Source organism: Anas platyrhynchos, chromosome 2 (genome assembly GCF_047663525.1).
Source record: "Anas platyrhynchos isolate ZD024472 breed Pekin duck chromosome 2, IASCAAS_PekinDuck_T2T, whole genome shotgun sequence".
Lineage (NCBI taxonomy): Eukaryota > Metazoa > Chordata > Aves > Anseriformes > Anatidae > Anas > Anas platyrhynchos.
The window spans coordinates 48,075,637-48,096,301 of NC_092588.1; the positions used below are offsets into that span (position 1 = coordinate 48,075,637).

At 36.0% G+C, this 20,665-nt stretch overlaps 1 protein-coding gene across 4 annotated transcripts in view; it reads right to left on the minus strand.

The window, feature by feature from the left end:
* The window catches only part of ST18 (ST18 C2H2C-type zinc finger transcription factor), a 173,166-nt gene that overhangs the window by 14,763 nt on the left and 137,738 nt on the right, over window positions 1-20,665 (minus strand). For all 4 annotated transcript variants that reach the window (XM_027452092.3, XM_072034685.1, XM_027452096.3 and 1 more), the window contains 4 exons: window positions 12,217-12,462; window positions 6,125-6,240; window positions 3,333-3,395; window positions 2,446-2,514 (listed from right to left, as the gene is read on the minus strand). In XM_027452092.3, coding sequence (XP_027307893.2) covers window positions 2,446-2,514; window positions 3,333-3,395; window positions 6,125-6,240; window positions 12,217-12,462 — 494 coding nt within the window. The remainder of the gene's footprint in view (window positions 1-2,445; window positions 2,515-3,332; window positions 3,396-6,124; window positions 6,241-12,216; window positions 12,463-20,665) is intronic.

Consider the following 20,665-nt stretch of genomic DNA (forward strand, 5'->3'; position numbering starts at 1 on the left):
GTTATGGAAAACCCACAGAGGTCAGATAAGAAAGGTATTGACTAGAGAATATGTGAGGTTGTTTATGGAATATATATAACTATCAACTTGTATGAAACCTATCTAGAAGAACTGGTAAAATCTCTCCTAATAATTGATATTTAACCTGTAGAACAAATAATCTGAGGATAGGACACTCTATCTATTCCCTAAAGTTTCTGAAATGTAATAAGATATTTTTCTAAAGTGCACTTTTAAAACTTCTTTAAGGTTTTTGAAGCAGTTCTTTGGTGAAATGAGAGTGTGAATCAAGTTAATAGTCACAACTCTCCCTTATAGCTTTAAAATCCATGAGTCATTATCAACATTTGTATATTTTAATTTGACCAGCTTAGATTGCACTCTGCAGCGAGAATCCTCAGATATAAAATTTATTGAATCCAACTCCAAAGTTCACTTTTTGAACAGATCTTCCTTATTTTCAAACTGTAGATCACATGGAAGCCTTGTATCTTTGCTGGCTTAGAGATTCACAGTTAAAGCCAAAATCCTGTCTTGATTCTGGCAAAGTAAACATGACTAACATTTGGAAAAAATACACAGCTTTTTCATATTCACAACTAACTACATGAGGGTACTTTGGTGGCCTGATTCTATGAACATTTATGCCCTTTGCTCACATCCCTGTGAAGTAAAACCAACAACTGATATTGCTATACTATACCAGTATGGTATGCATTGCAGCTTTTGGCATTAGATTTCATTTAGACTACCCTTTTCAATATCAGAGTTTTGTTTAAAATTTCACCTGAATAATGTTTGCAGGAAGCTAGAATACGGTGGTACATTTGTGGAAAATAATTTTATTTAGCCCTCTTCCCTTTTGCAAATTGTCTGTGAACAGATTTTGATTTTTGCTCTTTTTCTAGCTAATTGAAATTAAATGCTAAGTGCGTTATGCAACATATTTCTGTCTGTGAAATGTTCATGAACTTTGACTTTGTCTTTCACAACTCACTTATTATACATGGCGTACAATGTGCAGTTTGTCATTTAAGTCATATGCTGTTGCTCCTCTTTCCTTATGGCATGACCAAAACTCTAGAAGCTTTAGTGGAAAAATAACCATATTGGTATGCAAATTTCCTTATTCACACATGAATATGGGGGGAGGGGCTGCATGAGGAGCAACTATTCAAAATATTTGTGTGAGTGTCTATGTATGGCAGAAAGCCAACAAAAGCAGGGACAAATATATATGACTCAGCAAATGATTTCAAATTTGTCAGCATTTTCACAAGTCAGTTCCCTGCTTCATGTGCTGCTCTTTTCAAAACATACTGAAACTAGACTTTATACCTTTGAGACCTTAGTGATCTAAAAGCTGAAAAGTATTGTGACTGTGTGTCAGTTTACCTATCTGTCAGTTTACCCTGGCTTTGGGAACTGCTTTAACTATTTGGCTATAAAAAATTAGTGGCCTTACTTTACCAATTTGCCACATCTCCAGCAGGTTCATCTCCACAGCTACCATCAGTTAGGCATCTTTTTTGTTCGTGCTGTTGGACTAGAGTATGAGACAACTTATATTTAGTCTCGGAAGCTAACTTGTGACTAAACACACATGCCAATCCTATGTGTAGTCAGTCCTACTACAAATATCATTATAACAGCATAATAGTGCCATGGTCAGAGTTTTTCTTCTGTCTGCACTAGGGATGAACCTAAAGGACAGAAAGGACAGTCACAGGATTCTCTCCCTTTTACATGCATTCATGAGTTTTCCAAGCCATCTATTACAGGATCCAATTTACAAGTTGCAGAGGGAAAGCTATGAAAGAACTCTAATTATCCTTTCCTCTTTCCCACGTCCTTATTGACAAAGCCGATTCAATAACTAGATGACTGGTTGCCAGTGCCTCTCTTGACTACAGATTTTTGAAATATTCATATGTCCCTATACATCTGTCTATATAGCAGAGCCTGCACAGTCCTTTTGTAAGTGACATTTCATGGTGAGAATTATGCCAGCACAAAATCATATGACTTGATGTCTGCTTCAGTGACATTAAACTCATAGTGCATGGTAGTGAATGACAAAAAATGATATACAAGAATTCTGGTATGGTTTTTGGATTTCGTCTAACTTCTCTGATCAGACTGGGTTATTTGCCAGATCAGTAGCACGTGTTAGATATTTCCTCTGTATATCTGAGTCAGAAATAAACTGCGAGAGGCCTCTCAGTGTTTATATTTTTTTCCCTTGGGTTCTAGCTAATTCATGAAAATGAAAATGAAGGGGTACAAAAAAGAAGAAAGGCAAATGGAGAAATAAAGTCCACTTCAATTGATGAATTTCACTGAAATATTTCGTATTTCATTGCTCAGAGCAATTCAGATATGCAACTGGGAACATGTTGGTCAAAGATAAACAAGAATAACTTTTTTATTATTATCCATACTTACTTAAGCTCCTGTGAGTTAGCAGCCATAAGGGATTTTAATGTCTTGTCAGCTAACGGGCACCCAGAAACACTGAAAAAAACAATGTGGAATGTTTCACTAAAACAGAATATTTTTTTTCTTAAAACAACAACCTCCAGACAATCTATGACTTAAAATGTGAAAAAAAAATCCTCAAATATTTACTGATATTTGCTGTTGACAAATGATGAGCAGCCCATAAGGCTGTATGTTTTAAGTTACTGAGAAAATATATGGTCAGGGCCAGAGGTTTCAAAATCTCCTTAAACCTGCGTGGCAAGCCAGTATTACACAGAATGGTTCCTTTATGTTGCCTACATAAAGGGCAGGTGGAGCATCTGGCCCGTGTGTCTGGGAAAAGGCTTCTACCTTGCTCCCAAAAGAAAAATATTGTTTCAACCCCCAGGTTGACAGTAGGCTATTATGAAGGAAATAAATAGCATCTACAGAATGTATTAGCAGATCTATGAATTTCAAAATCACCTGCAGAGATATCTACAGGAACATCATTTAAAATCCCATGTACTAGCATCTGTACAGAGTGTGCCTGTACACTTAAGGGAATGAAAACTTTACTAAATGACTTATCTACAGGTCTCTGCTAAGACATACCGTTTGAGTAATAAGCACATCCTGCCTAAGTCAGTCTATTCTATTCTATATCTAGTCTATTGAGTTCAGACCTTCACAAAATATAACAAAAACAGGAAAAAAACAAACAAACAAACAAACAAAACCAGACACATTACAGTATGGGCAATTTTCTACAAATTACTTTTGAATACTCATCCATGGTTACTATAAAATGTTAAATGACAACAGATAACAGTAACTTAATTTCCTGCTTTCGGTTTCCTGTTGTTTCTTACCTGCGGTGTGAGGCATAGTTTCCTGTTACATGACCACTACCATCACATCCTGGAGTTGGACAGCTATGCAAAGATATAATGAGAAATTGCATGAGTATGCAAAGATGAAATGAGTATGTATAATATATCACATACATGTAGTTTACCCTGCAATGACTTACATAATGGTTCTTACGGAAATCATATTCATCATTACCCATCTCATAACTGTTAAGACACTACAAAAAAACTAAAAAAACTTACATAACAATTCTAGTTTTCAATTACTACTTGAAACATATATGGACAAAAAAAATCCTATTTCCACAAATGCAAATTACCCAAAACCTTATTTTTTTTTGATCTATGTAATGTGAAACCACCATGGTTTGCATAGATTTTTCTATGCAAGAATAAGAATACAAGTTATGACTTGTATTCTTGAAAGGACAAGTTCACTATTGCTACCAATTTTTGACAGCAATTCATAAATCCTAGAGCTGAAGTTTTGATCTGACCTTGTGTGTAACAAAGACTAGAGAATAATAATATCCCAAATTATTCCCTCAGCCTCTGACTAAAATAAAGCACCTTGTTTAGAAACACATATATTCTTTATTTGCTGAAGTAAGTGAGAAACAGGTATTATGGTTGTGTGTTAAACTAAAAGCATTTCAGTTGAAGCACATTTTCCTGGAGAAAATGTTTGACCTGGAGAAAATGTTACAACTGCTGTTTTTCCTCAACCTGTCTTTGGTCATAGCACTGAGCTCATTTATCACATTGGGATACAATCCTCTGCAAGAGGGAAAAGATGGCAAGAAATGCAATTTATGGGCAGAGGGGGAAGAATAGGTGAGTTAAATGTATCTTTCTATAGTATTTTAAGCTATTTTATACAAGCTATGTTTAAGTATTTTAAACATTAGTTCTGCAGAGTCACCTTATAAAGGGTTGTATCTTCTTTCACTGGGCCCATGGTTAAAAAGGTCAAGCCAAAAGCTGTACAGAAGCTTTTAGCTAGTGCTACATGAGTAAGGCATACAGGAGATCCTCATCTGGCTATTTATTCTGAACTGGCAGAATGCTATGAACTTTTCCAATTCTGTAAAAAAGCCTTAGGAGGACATGAGTGTCATTTTCACAGCCCATTTCAAACTGAGCAGTGCAGTTTTGGTCAAGAGAATTAATGTGGAAAAAAAAAAGAAAAAAAAAAAAAAGAAAGCACATGCATATAATACATTATATGGTATTCATATAATAGCTCACTGCAACTGAGCTAATGGTGTCAGAAATTTTTTCTCCACAAGTACTTTTGCCATTTTAAAAGCTTCCTCATGATGGAGCCACCTGTACTGGATTGTTCTGTATGAGTTCTAAGTTCAGTGAGATCAAAGAAACGCAGTGGGATCCCTATATTGTCTATAGATCCTGCTGATGTATTAAAACTTTGTTATTTAATTTTATGGACAGGTATATTTAAGGTACCTCTTTCTACTCACCATGTGAAAATAATACACTATAAGGTTATCACTGCTTTTGTAAATACTGTGAGGGATTATTATTTAGGAAATTAGAAATGTATTTTACAGACATCTCAAAACAGGTCAATATCACAAAGAAATAAATATTAGAAAAGAAAAGCCATTAGAGTCTTCAGCAAATAAACTCAGTGATTTTTGTATGCAACTGTTTTAGAGGAGGCAAAACAAACATGACCTCTAGCAATTTAGATCATGAACTACAAGTGCAGATACAACGTATTGAGTAGACAACATGCAGACTGCACGGCATGAGGTGAAAGAATCACTCTTCACAGAAGCTTGTCCCAGGGAAATATAATTTCTAAAGACAGAGGCAGATCTAACTGATTCAGTGCCACTGAGTCTGGGGAGCAGGACACAGGGTGACAGGATGCAACTCGTTTATTTTTGGGTGATTCTGTAGTGATACGTTATAGACTATCATTACTAAGCAATATGGAATGCAGTTGCATAGAGAGATTTATTCTGTTTGGGGGACAAAATGAACAAACAAACAAATAAAACCAACCAAAAAAACCACCCCTCTATTGTTATCAAAGTGATGTTGACATGAATCCAGTAGGCTTTTGTTAAGAGCCTGGGATTTTAAAAAGTGACTAGTGTTATGAGCTGTCTGGGACAACTTTACTGAAAATAATCTGAACTGAAACAAGTGGCTGTGTGCAAAATGACTGAACAGAATTATCCTGGTTTCTTTGCTGTTTTTGATAGCAAAATTTTGGAACTTAAGACTAAGAAAGTGAGTCTCTGTACTTGGGAAAAGACATCATTAACCTTTTCTTCCAGAGTGTGAATTTGTATGTCCACTGGATTTTCAGCAGGACAGAATGACTAACTCGGCTTTGAAGGAAGCAGATGAAGGAATTAAACACAGATTACCTACAGGTTGGAAAACCGTTGGGGCAGCTCCTTTTTATCTTGCATTTTGTCTTGTGAACTTCACATTTTTAATATCTGAGAAATCCCCAGCACTTCTGCCCAAACCCTCAGTAGTAGAACTAGTGAAGGCTTTCCAAATAAATTTTATTTAATTACATAAATATTAGCACAAACTGCCTGTAACATGCTAAAAAAACTGTGTAGAAGAAGCTGTTGCCAAAACTCACATCTAGTGAGTTGCATAGCTACAACAGGAAGCTACCTGCAGTGATCAGTCATGGAAGTCTCCCTGCTCAGCTCCCTCAAATGCACTCCAAACCCACACTTAGAACAACAGCATAGTCAGTATTTAGAAGGGCAGAGGAAAACATGGCATTTTTTGTGACTCACGTGATGAGTTCCTTTTTGAGATCTCTTGAATGCAGCTTGGGTTTAGGACTTGGTATGGAGACATCTCCTGGATATTTTTTTTCTTCCATATTTTCTGGAGAACTCACTGGATCTTTCTGAAATATTAGATGAGAATGTGACAAAAGGTTTCTCTTGACAAGACCTTCCACATTTTCAACAAGTAACTTGAATGTCTTGGAAAACATTTTAAAAAGTGCCACAAGAAGCAATGAAGAGAGATTAAGAAAGTTTAATACATTAATAATTTCAAGGAATCACAGATAGACTTTTTTTAATGTTGAACTGTATACTTGTGAAATTATTTCTGAAAGAAGATGTTGTTTTAAGCTGTACATAAGGAAAATCAGGTGTAGATTTATATAACTGATAAAGATCAAAGAAAAATACACAGGGAAAATTAAAATGGCTTTGGAATAAATAGAGACAAACAGGATTTCAGCAAGTATATCCTTGATTTTTCTGTGCAAGTACCTCACTGAGTTTTGTACACAAAGTGAGTACCATTGCGCCATATTGCGTTACAAAATTATAATCATAAATAAAAAGTTATTGTACATAAAAATATGTAAATACAAAACTTTCTAGGTTTGTAGAATGCAATGACTTGTCTTATGCAAAGAGAAGATTTCTTGTTAAAATAAAAATCCCGAGGGAAAAAAAAAAAAAGACATTTTCTTAGCAGCAGGCTGGTAAGAGTAGTTACTGATTTCTACTATTTATAGATTAAAATCATCACCATTACAAGGCTGTTTGGTGGATGGTATGGATTATGGGTATTAAGTCCTCTGGGAAGGCATTTTGGAAATCCAGTGCCCTGAAGAATACTACATTTTAATTTTCTGAAATAAAAAGGTCTTTGACAATTTCATATAGCGTAATTCATATTGTTTTGAGGATTAATGTCTTCAATTATTACTATTTTAATGAAGGCTAAATATTTCCTTTCTTGAGGTATGCTCTGTGGATATTGTGTTATTCAAGAAATCTCCAAAACCCTTAACATCATTTATCAAATCTGTATAAACCCCTGCTGGGAATTCATGTTCTGATTTAAACTCTGATACTCAGGCAGGTAGCACCCAAAGTTTACTGCATGTAGGAGCAGAACTGCTGCCTGCGGTCAAGGGGAGAAGCTTCCAGTTTCTGCTAAACTCTCAGTATTGGTGCTGTAGATTCTCTGGGCTTGTGCAGCTGATTAATGTGCCAGGACAGAGGGGCAGGGATGTCTGCAGAGCTGTTAAGCACAGAGCGGAGAGCTGAGGAGAATCTGGACTGAAAATGGAGATTATGCCTAACGGGACTTGTAAGCTCTGCGGGGGTGTTTCTTCTGATAAAGCTTCCATATGGTCCTCAATTCTGGCAGCTCATCTTTGCCTGTTTGGAGACTGGATCCTCAATATGACTTCCTTCTGCTTTCTGATACTGGCTACCTACTGCCTACTGTATCTCACACTATACATACATATAGAAACCGTGCCATATTATTGATCTATCAATTACTACTGATTATTGGAGCCACATTTGTGGGGTTAGTTTGGGATTAATCTCATCTGCTACAAATATAGAAAGCAAAAATGCATATCTTCTTTTCTAAAAACTCCTCCATAGTAATTATCAAATAAATCTTTAAAATATAAAAGTAAACTGATATATTTCATTTTCTTAGAATTTTATTTCTACAGGAAAATTTCACAAGAGGAGTAATAGATAAAATTAAAAAAATATATATCAGTATTTCTAAAATGTTCAAACAGAAATACTAAATTTTTGAACATCCTCCAAACATGGTAAACTAAAATGCTAAAGACTGGAAAAAGGAAAGACAGTTTTATTCAGGATTCAAGAAACCTGAAAGGCCATTTTGGAACATCAAATTAAATCCTGGTTCTTGTGGCATGTGGGGGTGTTTTTTGCCACTGCAATCTGCAGAAAGGGGGTTCTAGTTAGTGACTTTGTCTTCCCACATGTTCAGACCTGCCTTTCTTACATATATGAAAATGAAAGCTTCTATAGGGATTATCACCATTGTGACACCCCATAAAATCAAAAGCTCCCAAGAGAAACCAAAGATTGTGACCTTCTGTTGCCAGCTGAAAGAACCCAGATGTCAAAATAATTCCAAAAACTCTGAGTAACATTATTTCCATTTAATGTAATGGAGGTTGAAGAAGGCTGGCTTGTTGTGCACATTTTCTATCAACTCCAATAGGTTGTATTTGTATTACTGAACTAAAGGCTAATGCTGTGTTTCTAAAGACTTAGTGAATGTCTCAAATGAATCTTAGCAAAGTATGAAGACTGGGCACACATCACCTTCCTCCATCCCTTGTCAAGTGTCCATCTGAAAGGAGCCAGGTATAGACAGTGGTGGAAAGACCACTTGGACACTCTACTGGGCTCCTGAACTTCATGATGAACCTCAGGATATACCTGCAACCAACAAGAGTTCCTACAACTGATCATGCTGCAGGGTTTCCTACTATTTTCAGCTATAGTTTGTATTCTTTATCTCAAATGGAAGATATCTCTTGATCATTTGATGAAAAAGAAACTTCTCTGTGTTAGCTATTTATCATGTCACTGTTTGATACCTGCTGCACAGAGGACTGACTACGAATTGTACATATCAGGACTTGACAAAATATGACAGTAGTGCATTTGATATACACAGCTTCATTTAATGATGTTCCACTGAGTGTTTAACAAAAATAAGATGACAAGATTAAGGTTGACATAAGTATTTCCACTACCACCAACATAACTGATACTAAATAGTTTTGAATTGCAATATTTTCATTTCATATCTTTGAAGGATTTTTTTTTTTTTTTAATTTTAATTGTGGATTTCCTGAATTAACTTTCTGAGATTAGCTGTCATGTTTTTTAAACCAACAGCTATACACATACATGCACAAAGGCCTACAAACAACTTCATAATAACTTCTCCTTTGAAAAAGAAAAAATCTCCTAAGGACCAAAGTGGTAATAGAGTTTGCTTCCTGGTCAATATCCCTTATTATATTTCTAAGGAATGAGATACAGATATATGGATATTTAAACAGATGAATTATTCAGCATTGTCTTTGCAGCTTGTGAAAGACTCCTATTATTCAGTAAGTATAAAATCATCAGATGTGTAGATGCTACAAAAGGAAGACAGCACAATGGGAATGCAAGCAGAGGAATATTAAAACCCCACCTTTCTTGGCCCTCGAGTCAATACATGTGGCCCAAAAATGAACACATCTACCTGACATGAACAGACCTAAAGACCAAGTATTTCTTGGCCTCCACACTTAGGACTGAGCATAGAGCATCAAGCCTTGGGTTGTGTGCTTCTCCAGAGATTTAGCTTTAGATGGAGAGCCCTTGGAAAAACACCTTTAGCGCTTCCCACTTTTTGGTCATTTAAGTGGTGATCATGACAGCTAATCAAGGCCAAATATATGTATATATATATTTCCTTTCCCATTTCAACAGATTTATAATTAAATACTATTAAAATTCTGAAGAATTACAGACTAAAAGGAAAATCAGAACCAGCCCAATCAGTTCAAACACTACTATTTTCTGCAGAGCATGTGTGTATTCACGCATGCACACTACAGAAAGCAAGCAAGCAATGAAACCCCATTAATGTACAGATGGAAGTTTATATTGATTTCAGCAAAGACCAGAACATAATGGTAACATGAATAACAGATAATAGCATCTGGCACTTTTAACATTTTTAAGCCCTGAAATCTTTGGAGAACTGACAGTTGAACTAACTGACAGCTCTAGTTATTTCTCAGCGCTTTCCTTTTGGAGAGATTTTGAGCTTTTTCCAAATTCAGATATTTTTTTTTTAAGGGGGCATCTGGACAGGCTATTTCACTGAGAGAGAGAGAGACAATATTTTCTGGAAATTACCACCAAAATTAAGCAACTGTTGTGCATATGAACCAGATAACAATGAATTAGAAATAGATATAATCAGTCATTTTCTTTGCATGAGGATAACTGCCAGTCTTCGATTTGCAAAACAGAGCCTCTGGCCTTGAGATCATCGGACATATTGACTTTCCCTGGGATGGCAAAAGCTCACAGAAGAGGTCTGGGTCCAGAACCTCCATTAGGAACAAACCATACAGTGTCAAAGCACAGAGTACAGGGGGCAAGAGAACCATCTTTATGTCCTTTTGGATAGCGTGCTGATGCCTTCAGTTCCCTGTGCCAGTGCCAAGGAAGCAGGCAGCCACCTATCTCAGCTTTCTGAAAGTCCAGCAGGGAGCAAGGAGATGCAGAGATGCTCCTGCTGTAGCTCTTTCTCTGAACTGTGGTGGCAGCAGGGAGGAAAAATGGAATGACAAGCACCCTGCCAAGTCTGTGACACCAATTGATCCCCTACAGCAAGACAATTTTCTCAAAGCTGGACATGCTTGTCCATTATGTGGCATGAAGGGGACCTTCAGTCTACCACTTCATATAAAATGTACTTCAAAGCCCTAATAGAAAGACCATGCTCCCAGAGCCTTATGGCTGAGGCAGAGAGCATCATCAGCTCTTCAGAGGTTACAGAAACATACTCTTCAAGAAAACCCTGCCTCCAAGAAATGGTCCACTGTGGTGCAAATGTCTCATTTTGGCAGGTCTCTACCTAGTGCTGACAGATTTTTGTTCTTTTTGCAACTAAATTATCTTTTATTTCCAGGTATTTTTGAAACTGGGAGCCTGAATCCCCACCTTCAACCTTAAACAGCTTTACCCCGTCTATGTCTTTTTAAAGTACTAATTTTGATATCTGAAGAAAAGATAATTTCATAATTATTAAAATGTTCAAATACCATTATTTAATATATAAAACTAAATGAGAAGGAAACGTATTTGCAGATGAATAAAAATTCCAAAGTGGGACATCTTTTATTTTACTTTGGAAAACTATTAGTCGAGCTTGTTTATGTTAATTGCCAAGATTTTACCTAATTTGACTGAAAATCCTCTGATGGTCCCTTCCTAATTAAAAATAAATAAATACCCTGTGTTCAGACAGATAGCCCCAGAAAAAAAAAAAGAAAAAAGGAAGACAATAGGAAACTATGCTACCATGTTGCCAAGATAGGATAGACATGACAGAGCAAATTATAAACAAATTATAACAAAACTAAAATGAAGACCATAATCATGTTGGAAATGGCAATCTAGAAGATTAGCCATGAAAGATGCAAAGTTACTAAATAAAACCATTTACTGAAATTTTAGTTGCTCATCTTCGCTGTGTTTTCAAGTTTGAGCTTTTATATTTCCTTGGATAGGCTGAAAAGAGAAGACATCTGTACGTACTTATATATTTTTTCCATGCTCTTTCCGTATGGGATAAAAATCACCACAATTGGTGGAAAGTATTTATATATCCTTCTGTGCTACTTGTAGCCAAAACCTTCAGGTGTTACTAACAATACCTTTATTTCTGAATACTCTCCATCTGACTTCTCAACAATAAGACTCACATGTGAGGTCTAAGACTCACTGGCAGAGATTTACTGAAATACATTAAAGGTAAAACAAAAAGTTCTTCACTGAAAGAATACTGTAGGCAAGGGTCTTAGCATGTGTTTAAATACTCGGATATTGAGTTATCTAGTATGATATAGAGCTGGTATGAAAAAAATAATTATGTTTCAACATGAAAAGACTACCTTGGCACTTTTTGTTTTGAGTGCTAGGTCGTTTGTGTATATGTGCTATAGGACTGAGCCACTAGGAAAAAAAATTAAGAAGCAGTATTTAAGTGTGCATGCTTTTCATTTCCTTTTCTTAGATGCTTACAGGCATTCACAACACTTATAAAAATTCACGGTTGTTGTTTTCCATCTCTGGAAGTAGGCTCTGAGAGCAAGATCTTTCAAAATAGGTAGCGATTTTTATTTTTTGCCATATCCAACAAAACATTAAAGCTAACTCAATGCTCACAAACTTCTACTGTAGAAATAAATTCCCTTTAAACTTCAGCAAATTGGTCATCCCAAAGATCATTATCTGACCACTTATCCATGGGAAAAAAGTCATTCAGAAACTGAGAAAAAAAATACCTCTTTTTCTTCTTCTTTCCTGCCATGTGTCTTGCTGTAGTTGATTGGGGTATCCCAGCCTTCCTGCTCACAAAGAGCCTGGTAGAAGGCTGCATTTACCAGGATACTGCTTGTTTTGAAAGGAGAAGAGGAAGGAGTGGGAAGTACTGTACTGGAAGAAGTGAGAGGCATAACTTTGTCTTGGCTTCGGTTCTTTTTCATGCTCAAATCCAGAGTGCCATTTTCATCCACTTCTATCTCAGCTCCCTGACATACAACAGGAAACAGAGACATGTTTAGGTACAGAATGGTGAGGCTGCAACATAACCATGTGGTGCTTTTAAAGGATAAATATAAATGCATGCTTTTATTTAAATTTATCTGAATCTAAAACCAGCTTTTCGATTTATATCAGTTAATGTCCAACTCTTAGGCAGACTTAAATGTAGCTTCAGTAATGGTGTCCCTGCATCTCAGCTTAAACATAGTAAGCAGAATTTAAATAAGATGCCTCTAAACCATAACCTATACACCCTAAATCTAGTTTTATTTAAAAAAAGTTTAGCTCTAAATCTTCTTGATCTTTTTACTCTTACAGAGAACTATGACCCCAATTCACTGTTAAAAGCATTAATGCATTGTTTAGGTCACCAACAGCATTACTATTACATATGCTCCCTTCCCCCCACATCCTGGAAATATTACAACATCTGCATCATGGGGGAGAGATGAAGGGGGAAAGAAATATGCCTAAAAGAAACACAGTATAAGATTTTTTAACTAGAGTTTCATGCATCACCGATAATAACACGTTGCCTTAATCATGATTTGGCTTAGAAATGAACTTTTAAAAATTTGCCACAAGACATGGACCGGACTAGGCCACTAAGGCACAGTTCTGCACTGAGAGCACTAGACTAGGAAACACAGCATCATCTTTAGGAGGATGTCCCTGAAGGAGATATCCAGTATGAGTTAACACAACGTTTGCTACTCTGGGAAGCAAAGCAATCAGCAGCCCCTGATTGCAGGGGATTTTTCACTTTGGAAAGAGACCCAAATTCTGTTTCTGGGCTGGAAGAACATCACAGAAAAGTTCTTGCTCACAGGAAGGGACAAGGGCTGCTTAGCTTTATGAAGAGAACCAGGGAAGGAAAGCTCCCTGTTTTGCTTTAGAGTAAGTTTTTAGCAGAGTAAAATCTCCTCTTCTTGGAATGAAAAAAGTCTCCTGAAAGTGCAACTTACTAATGGAAGCAGCAAAAAATTTCACGTTATGCTCTCTAGTGTGTTGTGAGGACTCACACAGAGTTTCTTCTGTATTGAGGGACCAGTATTTCTTTCTGCTTTTGGACACAGGTCCAAGTAGGCTTTTGCATGCCCATATCATCCTTGCATGCAAATCTTCTTCCTAATGCTCATTGATGAGATATTGTTCCTTTGCTCTCTCCCCATGGACATATAACTAATGACCTGCTGGGGATTTTACCACTGTGAACTTCTCTGTGGATATTGCAGTTCCATTCTAGAGATAATTGCCAATATGACCTTTGTTTAGATATTATTATTATTATTATTAATAATAATAATTTATTTATTATTATTGTTGTTGTTGTTATTATTTCTATTCTTTTTGATCCTTTGCTCTTGCTATTTCAAGACACTGTCTGGAATTAACATGTAGGGAGCAACACTGAATGTTGAAGTTTAGTCAGGGACGAGTATACATGTGAGATTGGTCCTCACTAGTGAAAACAGTTATTAAAGTCAAGTAGGGGAAGAAGTGAAAGATATGGCTTCTGAAGGAACACTCATTGTCTAATTGTATGTTTTAACCTAAATAAGCCAGAAAATATACAGAACTATAGAGTTAATGACAAGGTCATAGAAAGCAATATCCATGTTGAATGCTATCTTTAATGTTGCTGTGTCTTCCTGTTATTATCTTCAGTACTTTTTGCATCACCACAAAGCTCAGAAGATGCTTGGGAAATTGGGGCTAGATGCAAAACTTAGGAGACAGTCATATAAGCCTACACAGAGCCTTCCTAACTTGAATAATCTAAAAATAAGCCTTTATCATAAATGAATCACTTCCACCCTTTGTTTTAAAAGGAAAAGATATGTCCAGAGGTGAGTTTTACCATTTTTTTAGACCTTTTTTCTTAGGAAGGGGTGAGACTCCAAAACAGAGAATCCTATTCTCTTTCTTCCTAGTAACTATTGCTGCAGATTAAATGATTAGTCTATCACGTAACGGTTAAAGATAGGGCAACCCAGCTGGACTGAAAGCACAAGCTTCCTTCATGCAGACATGTCCTTTACCACTGTCAGAGCTGATTCATTTAAAGGTGAAATGCATCTGATGAAATACTTCTAGTCAGATGAAAAAATTTTGGTAGATGAAGATTGAGGTCCTAGTGATCTCTCTTTACTCAGGGACCCTGATTCTATTTTGTGTACATGGGCCTATGACAGATTCCCACCTAGACTGAAGCACTACCAAGCCATCTGCTTTTCCCCAGTTCAGAAACTCAGACACCTCTTATATTTGCTTCTCCTGCATGACAAAGTTCACATTTTCAATCATACAGCTTAAAGAGAGAGATGTTTTATTATATTTATGGGAAGCAAATACACTTCTAATATGTTCATACTAAGACGCTTTGGTTATATCTTTCTGCCCCTTTTTAGTAAATAGTTTAATCTCCTGTGATAGTTTTAAGCCCTGAATTTGACAGTGCAGCTTATCCTGGATAATAACTTAGTAACCACAACATCTTATGCCATCTGTATAATATCAAATACATTTTTATACCAGCATTAATAAACCTTAGTTACAAAAATCCAAGATATTAACTATATCAGTGCCAAGTGCACACTCCAGGATCTGACAATAGAGCTCTGCCATGATCATCCCAGTGTTTTTTGGCTTCCTAGTTGATATGTAACTATAGCGATGAAACAGAGCTACAGTAATCAAGTTTAATGACCAATGTAAAGTAAAATGCTAAATATTGTAGTTGCTGACATTTTTCATAATAAAAAAACTTGGGTTAAGTCTGCACAACCAACATTCACATAAAATTCCAGACCTCTGTGACAGATGGCTTAGAAAAGGAAGCCATGTGACTGGGCTGCAGTAGTTTTATAGTGCAAAACCCATAAATAGTGCAGATTCTCTGTCACTGACAAAATATCAGCTACTCAGAAGGCAACACTGACAACAGAAAGGACCAAAAGCAGTCAAGGTTCCCTCCTTGATGAAACTGCATAGAAAAATGTCAGGAAACATCATTTCTGAGAAACAGTTAACATTAGCTGCAACAAGGAGCTTTGGGTGATAAGCAGAACATTTTACTAATATGGATATTTAGAGGTTCCTCAGCACTTTTCTGAAATTCACATAGAAGTTGGGTTGTCCAACATCTACCTAATTTTGGTCAGGAAAGGCTGGGTTGTGTGTTTGTGAAGTAGAGTACAGATGGGGTTTAAGTGAGCTCACAGATGCACACAACAATTAAATATAGTCATGGAAAAATATCCCCTTTTGCCCATCACAGGATGGATCACACGTTTACAGCATGGCTTTTTATTCAGAACAGTATAAAATAGCTATCACTTTGCTGCATTCATAGTAAACTCCAAATGGCAGAGCAAAAAGAGAGGATGGTCAGAGCTACTGCTCCAGTTTTCATTCCTACTCTCATCCCACCCTCCTCTCAATATGTCTCCTTTGCTTGTTTTACCACGTTTATTTTTACATTAATTTTAAAATGGAACTAAAAAAGACTAAAATGGCAAATGGCAAAAAAAAAAAGCTATAGCAGTGCTATGACATGCTGACAGAAAATGGCACTTACTATGCTTAGCTCAGACTTTTAAAGGCTATGTACTCCTCAGTAAAAGCAAGATCTTATTACTGTTGACTCTAGTACATGCAAGAACTAGCCTATATTTATCCATTTATCATGACATATTTAAAATACAGCTACAGAAACAATGTATATTGTTCTGATTTTTCCTTAAAAATGTAAATAAAATAAAGATGTGAATGTAACTTATTATTACCTAACATATTAGTTTACAGTTGTATGAGTCTTTGGAGTCTGATTTTGATCTCATTTACATTTACACTAGTGTAAACTAGGGAAAAATCCGCTGAAACTATGAAGAAAAATCTACAAGGGTGAGAGGAGCCATACAGTAATTAAATTCAGGTTACTCCTTATCTACTCCCACATCAGTGACAGTGCAATCACCCCCACAGGTTTTACAAGCAGCTGGAAAAAGGAGTTCAGAATGAAAAATGAGAGAAAAATGACTGAAGCACATTTTCTTTATTCCATGATCTACTCCGTGAAAAGATAAGGTACAAGTAGTACTCTATGAAGAGTATGCATCTAAAATGAACACTAATATATTTATACACCAAAAAAATGGTCTCTGTCTTCTTCAAATGTTTAGTCAAGCTTTTTGTCAAATGCTTAGTCAAGTACTTTAAAGTCAAGCTTTTCTCAGTCTCCTTTAATTTATGACCTAAATATTACAAAATATTTTCTAGGACATTATTTAGTCCTGTACTTAGAATTCAACTATATAAGCTAAAAATATGTTTTGTTTTGTTTTGTTTTGTTTTCTTGGTGGTAAATTACTCTTGCATTTTTTCATATGTTTATCATCCCTTCTATAGCTCACAACATTTAATACTCTGCAATGTGTCTCAAGTAATGATTACAAGTTAAGCCTTATCTCATAGCTGGACCAGAAAGAGTGAATTATTATGTCTGCATGAATCTTATTTCAAACCTGTGACCTTAGGGAGATTGTATCATTACATATAAGGGATTTCATGTATCCTTTGGTTAGCATCAGCCATAGCACTGATTACTCAGTAAGTCTAAAGAAACAACATTATCAATGATTTTGCACTCCCACTAGTAATTCAGTCTGCATTAGACAGCTCAAAAGGATTCTTAACTTCTGGTATCGAGAATAACTCTGTAACTAGTACCTTGCCATGTATATGTACACTATTAATGCAAATACATCCAAAAGAGTACAATTTCGTCTATTCATAGCCAATAAGAATAAATGCATTTGTTATTCAGATTTAAAGGTAAACAATCAAGTTATTCTGCAGTAAAATAAAATACTAATCTGAATCCAAAAAAAAAATAAATCTGTAACTGCCTAGCAATGTTTGAGATACAGATGAAGTCACAGTTTCAGCCTAGAACAATACACAAAAAAAAAAAAAAAAAAAAAAAAGGCAGCCAAGAACTCGCTCAAGGAGCAATATGCACAGCAGTAAAACAGACTAGAACCTATGATATTCTTGCTGATTTTTCAACCTTTTTTTTTTCAACAAAGGTTTTAAGGTATTTGGAATAAAGGAATGCCTGACAAATGTGTTAAGTACTAACTACATTATTGAAATAATTGATGTAATTATCACCGTCATCAATATCCAAGAATGGAGAGATGACATAATTTTGTTCAAGAACAGAATTTGAACTTTAAACATTTTTTAGCAAGTGTCGTTTTTTTGTTTTCTTTTAAAGCATAGTGTGCATATGCCATTTTGTCTAAACAGGTGGAAAAAGCACCAAAACATTCAACAAAATGTTTGGCAAGCAGTGGTGATGAGGATACAGATAAACTACATTGCTTGCAACTACCTCTGTGAGATGTGAATGTGGTGAGGCTGTAAACATCAAAGATCTCTGGATGTTACAATGATGTAGACTCTAGCACACTGCTAGAAAGTGCAGGCTAAGTGTTCCAAGGGAGTCCTTCTGTTGAATTCAATAGGAGGTGAATGAAGCTGCAAATGAATATGCAGACCAGGATTTGGCATACAGACCACATGAGAATTGGCTAATCATTGTAATATTCAGGGGAAATGTTTATTAAAGTTACAGGTGTCTGCACCTGTGGGGTTGAATAGCATAGACACTGTAACATTAATGTGGTACTTTTAAAAAACAGTATCAGGAAGTATATGATTACCTTAATATACATACAGCTGATAGAAAATCCACAGAGAAAGCTTAAGATCTATTTTACTGCCCACTTAAGAGTAAATGCATTCTTTTAATTGATTTATTTATAAATTAATAATTTTTATATAGAATTATTAGGCAGATTATCTTTGTACATTGGTTCTCTTTATGAAGTTCTGCTTACTGACAGCACTGTGAATGTGTAATCGGATTTCACTACCCTTGAAACAATTCTCTCTTATTTTTTTTCTTCTCCCTTTTGAACTGATATGTTAGGAAAGTGAGGACTTTCCCTAATATAATCGAAAATCCATTAAATTAATTAAATTTGAAACTGTGCAGTAAAAACCAGTCACTTTTTCATTTAAGTGTTATCTATATTTACAGGGAAGTCATGAACATTCAAGGTAAAATGTCCAGTTCTTACTAAAAATTTGGCAATGCTAAGAGGTCAAGAAATAAAATTTGAGTGACAAAAAGAAAAAAAAAATGCCTTCAAGAAAAAAAATGTGCTAAAAATATTTTGGTGTTCTCCCCATCTGTTTAAGAAAGGCAACATATACAATATGTGCCTTGAGAGAAAACAAGAAAATGACAATTGCTTGGAACGTTTGAAGTTCAAGTTCTGCTGTTAAAACTTAGAAGCACAACATTTGGACAGATATGACTATTTCAGATGTACTTGCAAAAGGTTTCCTACCATATTTTAAAATAAGAAAACATCTTCACTGAAGGGAGTTTTCTAGAGATGTATTTCCACAGCTTCCTGTTTGAGTCCTGAAAGTAATAAATAGCCAAAACCAAATAAAAACGGGTTTTGTGTGGTTTTGGCTACCAAATCTGTTTGGGGCTTACTTGCCTGCGTTCTAGCCAGAAGCTAATTCTGATTCTTCTGTCAGATGTTTTGTAGCAGTATGCCCTCCAGAAAATCTGGCAAAAGTGGAGGCAGGCAGATAGCAAGGTATGCAGGTGATTTTCTTTTAGGCTGGATTCTTGGCTCTGAAAAAAGAGTAAGCTATGTGCCCCAAGTGTCCCTCCATATCGTTACTATTATGTTCACTTCTATTCAAACCTTCCCCATGATTTGGCAACTGTGAAGCAGGTATGGAGGAAAAAATCTTTGGGTTATGCCTGGTCCCTTTATTGCTCTTGTCTGGCAAGAAAGGTCTGTTGCTGAGGTCAGCCAAAGGCTGCAGCAGCCATTTAATACAGCCATTGGCATCAGTTTCCATTTCCCTGCTAGAAGTCTGTATTGAAGACCAGTGGAAGGAGGTCTCTGCTGCAGCTATCTGGAATAAATCTGCCACCCGCAAAAGATTCCATGATAAATATTTGGGGTAGACAGTGACTGTATTACAGGGGATGCATGTGGACACATTAACACTAGAACATCTACTCTGTGGCATCTCACAACACTGGTTTCAAGATCCAATCTTAGCAGTGGTGAGTAGAGGCAGAACAAAATTTGTGAGCCAATAGCCACAGAAGACATCCTCTAGCCAGCCTGAGACTAGTATTGTAACGATCATTATAGAGTGACACTGACTTGCAGAGACACAGTTTATCTGTCTTTTGGAACACATATCATGACTGGGAGTCCCATAGCAGAAATACACCTGATAAATACACCTCTTTCATTCCCCAATGATCTCTTCTCAACATCTTGCAGCAGCAAGAGCTTTCAAAAGTTTCATTGCAGTGGAGCATGTGTGACTTTAATGCAAATAAATAAACAACAATACTCCCATAATCATAGTCATAAGAAGAAAATCTTGTCTATTTTCATAAGCATTATAATACTATGTAATGGCACAGAAAATAAGGTTTATAGCTCACACAGTACCATTTATAAATCATAAAGATCTGTGAGGAAACGCAGAGCAGAAACCAAAACATGAAAGCCCCACAAACATCTATGATATTAGGCAGCTTTCCATTACGACAGACATGCCCAAATTATCTATCGCCAAACACTGTGGGTCTGATTCTCCCCTCCCATTAGCAGAAAGGACCATTTTAACAAAGTCACTTGTTATTTCTCTCCCAATACGTTGTCAAACAAACCGTTATGAGCTCAGAATGCAACAGACTCTGTAGGTATAGTTCTGTTTTATTGCAAGCAAAATATCACCTTGATTAATCACTTTATTTTTATTTTTTATTTTTATCAGCTTCCTAAATGATTGCTAATGGCAGGATTCAGAGAGAGGAAAATTCCCTCTTTAAACAGATCTAACACATTATCTACCACAGATTGTTGCTGGATTTCAAATATTCTTCTTTTTTCTTGCCACAAAACAGCCCCCTTGTATTTAATGCTCAATTATAAAAAGAGTAACAACATAATTCCTGCAATTTATTTATTTTTATCAGAACTGGTCACTACATTACTGATTTTTTCTCTGTCTCTCTTCAAAAGAGCATGCAAACAGAAGCCTCCTTTTTGGGGATTTAATGCAGTCACTAAC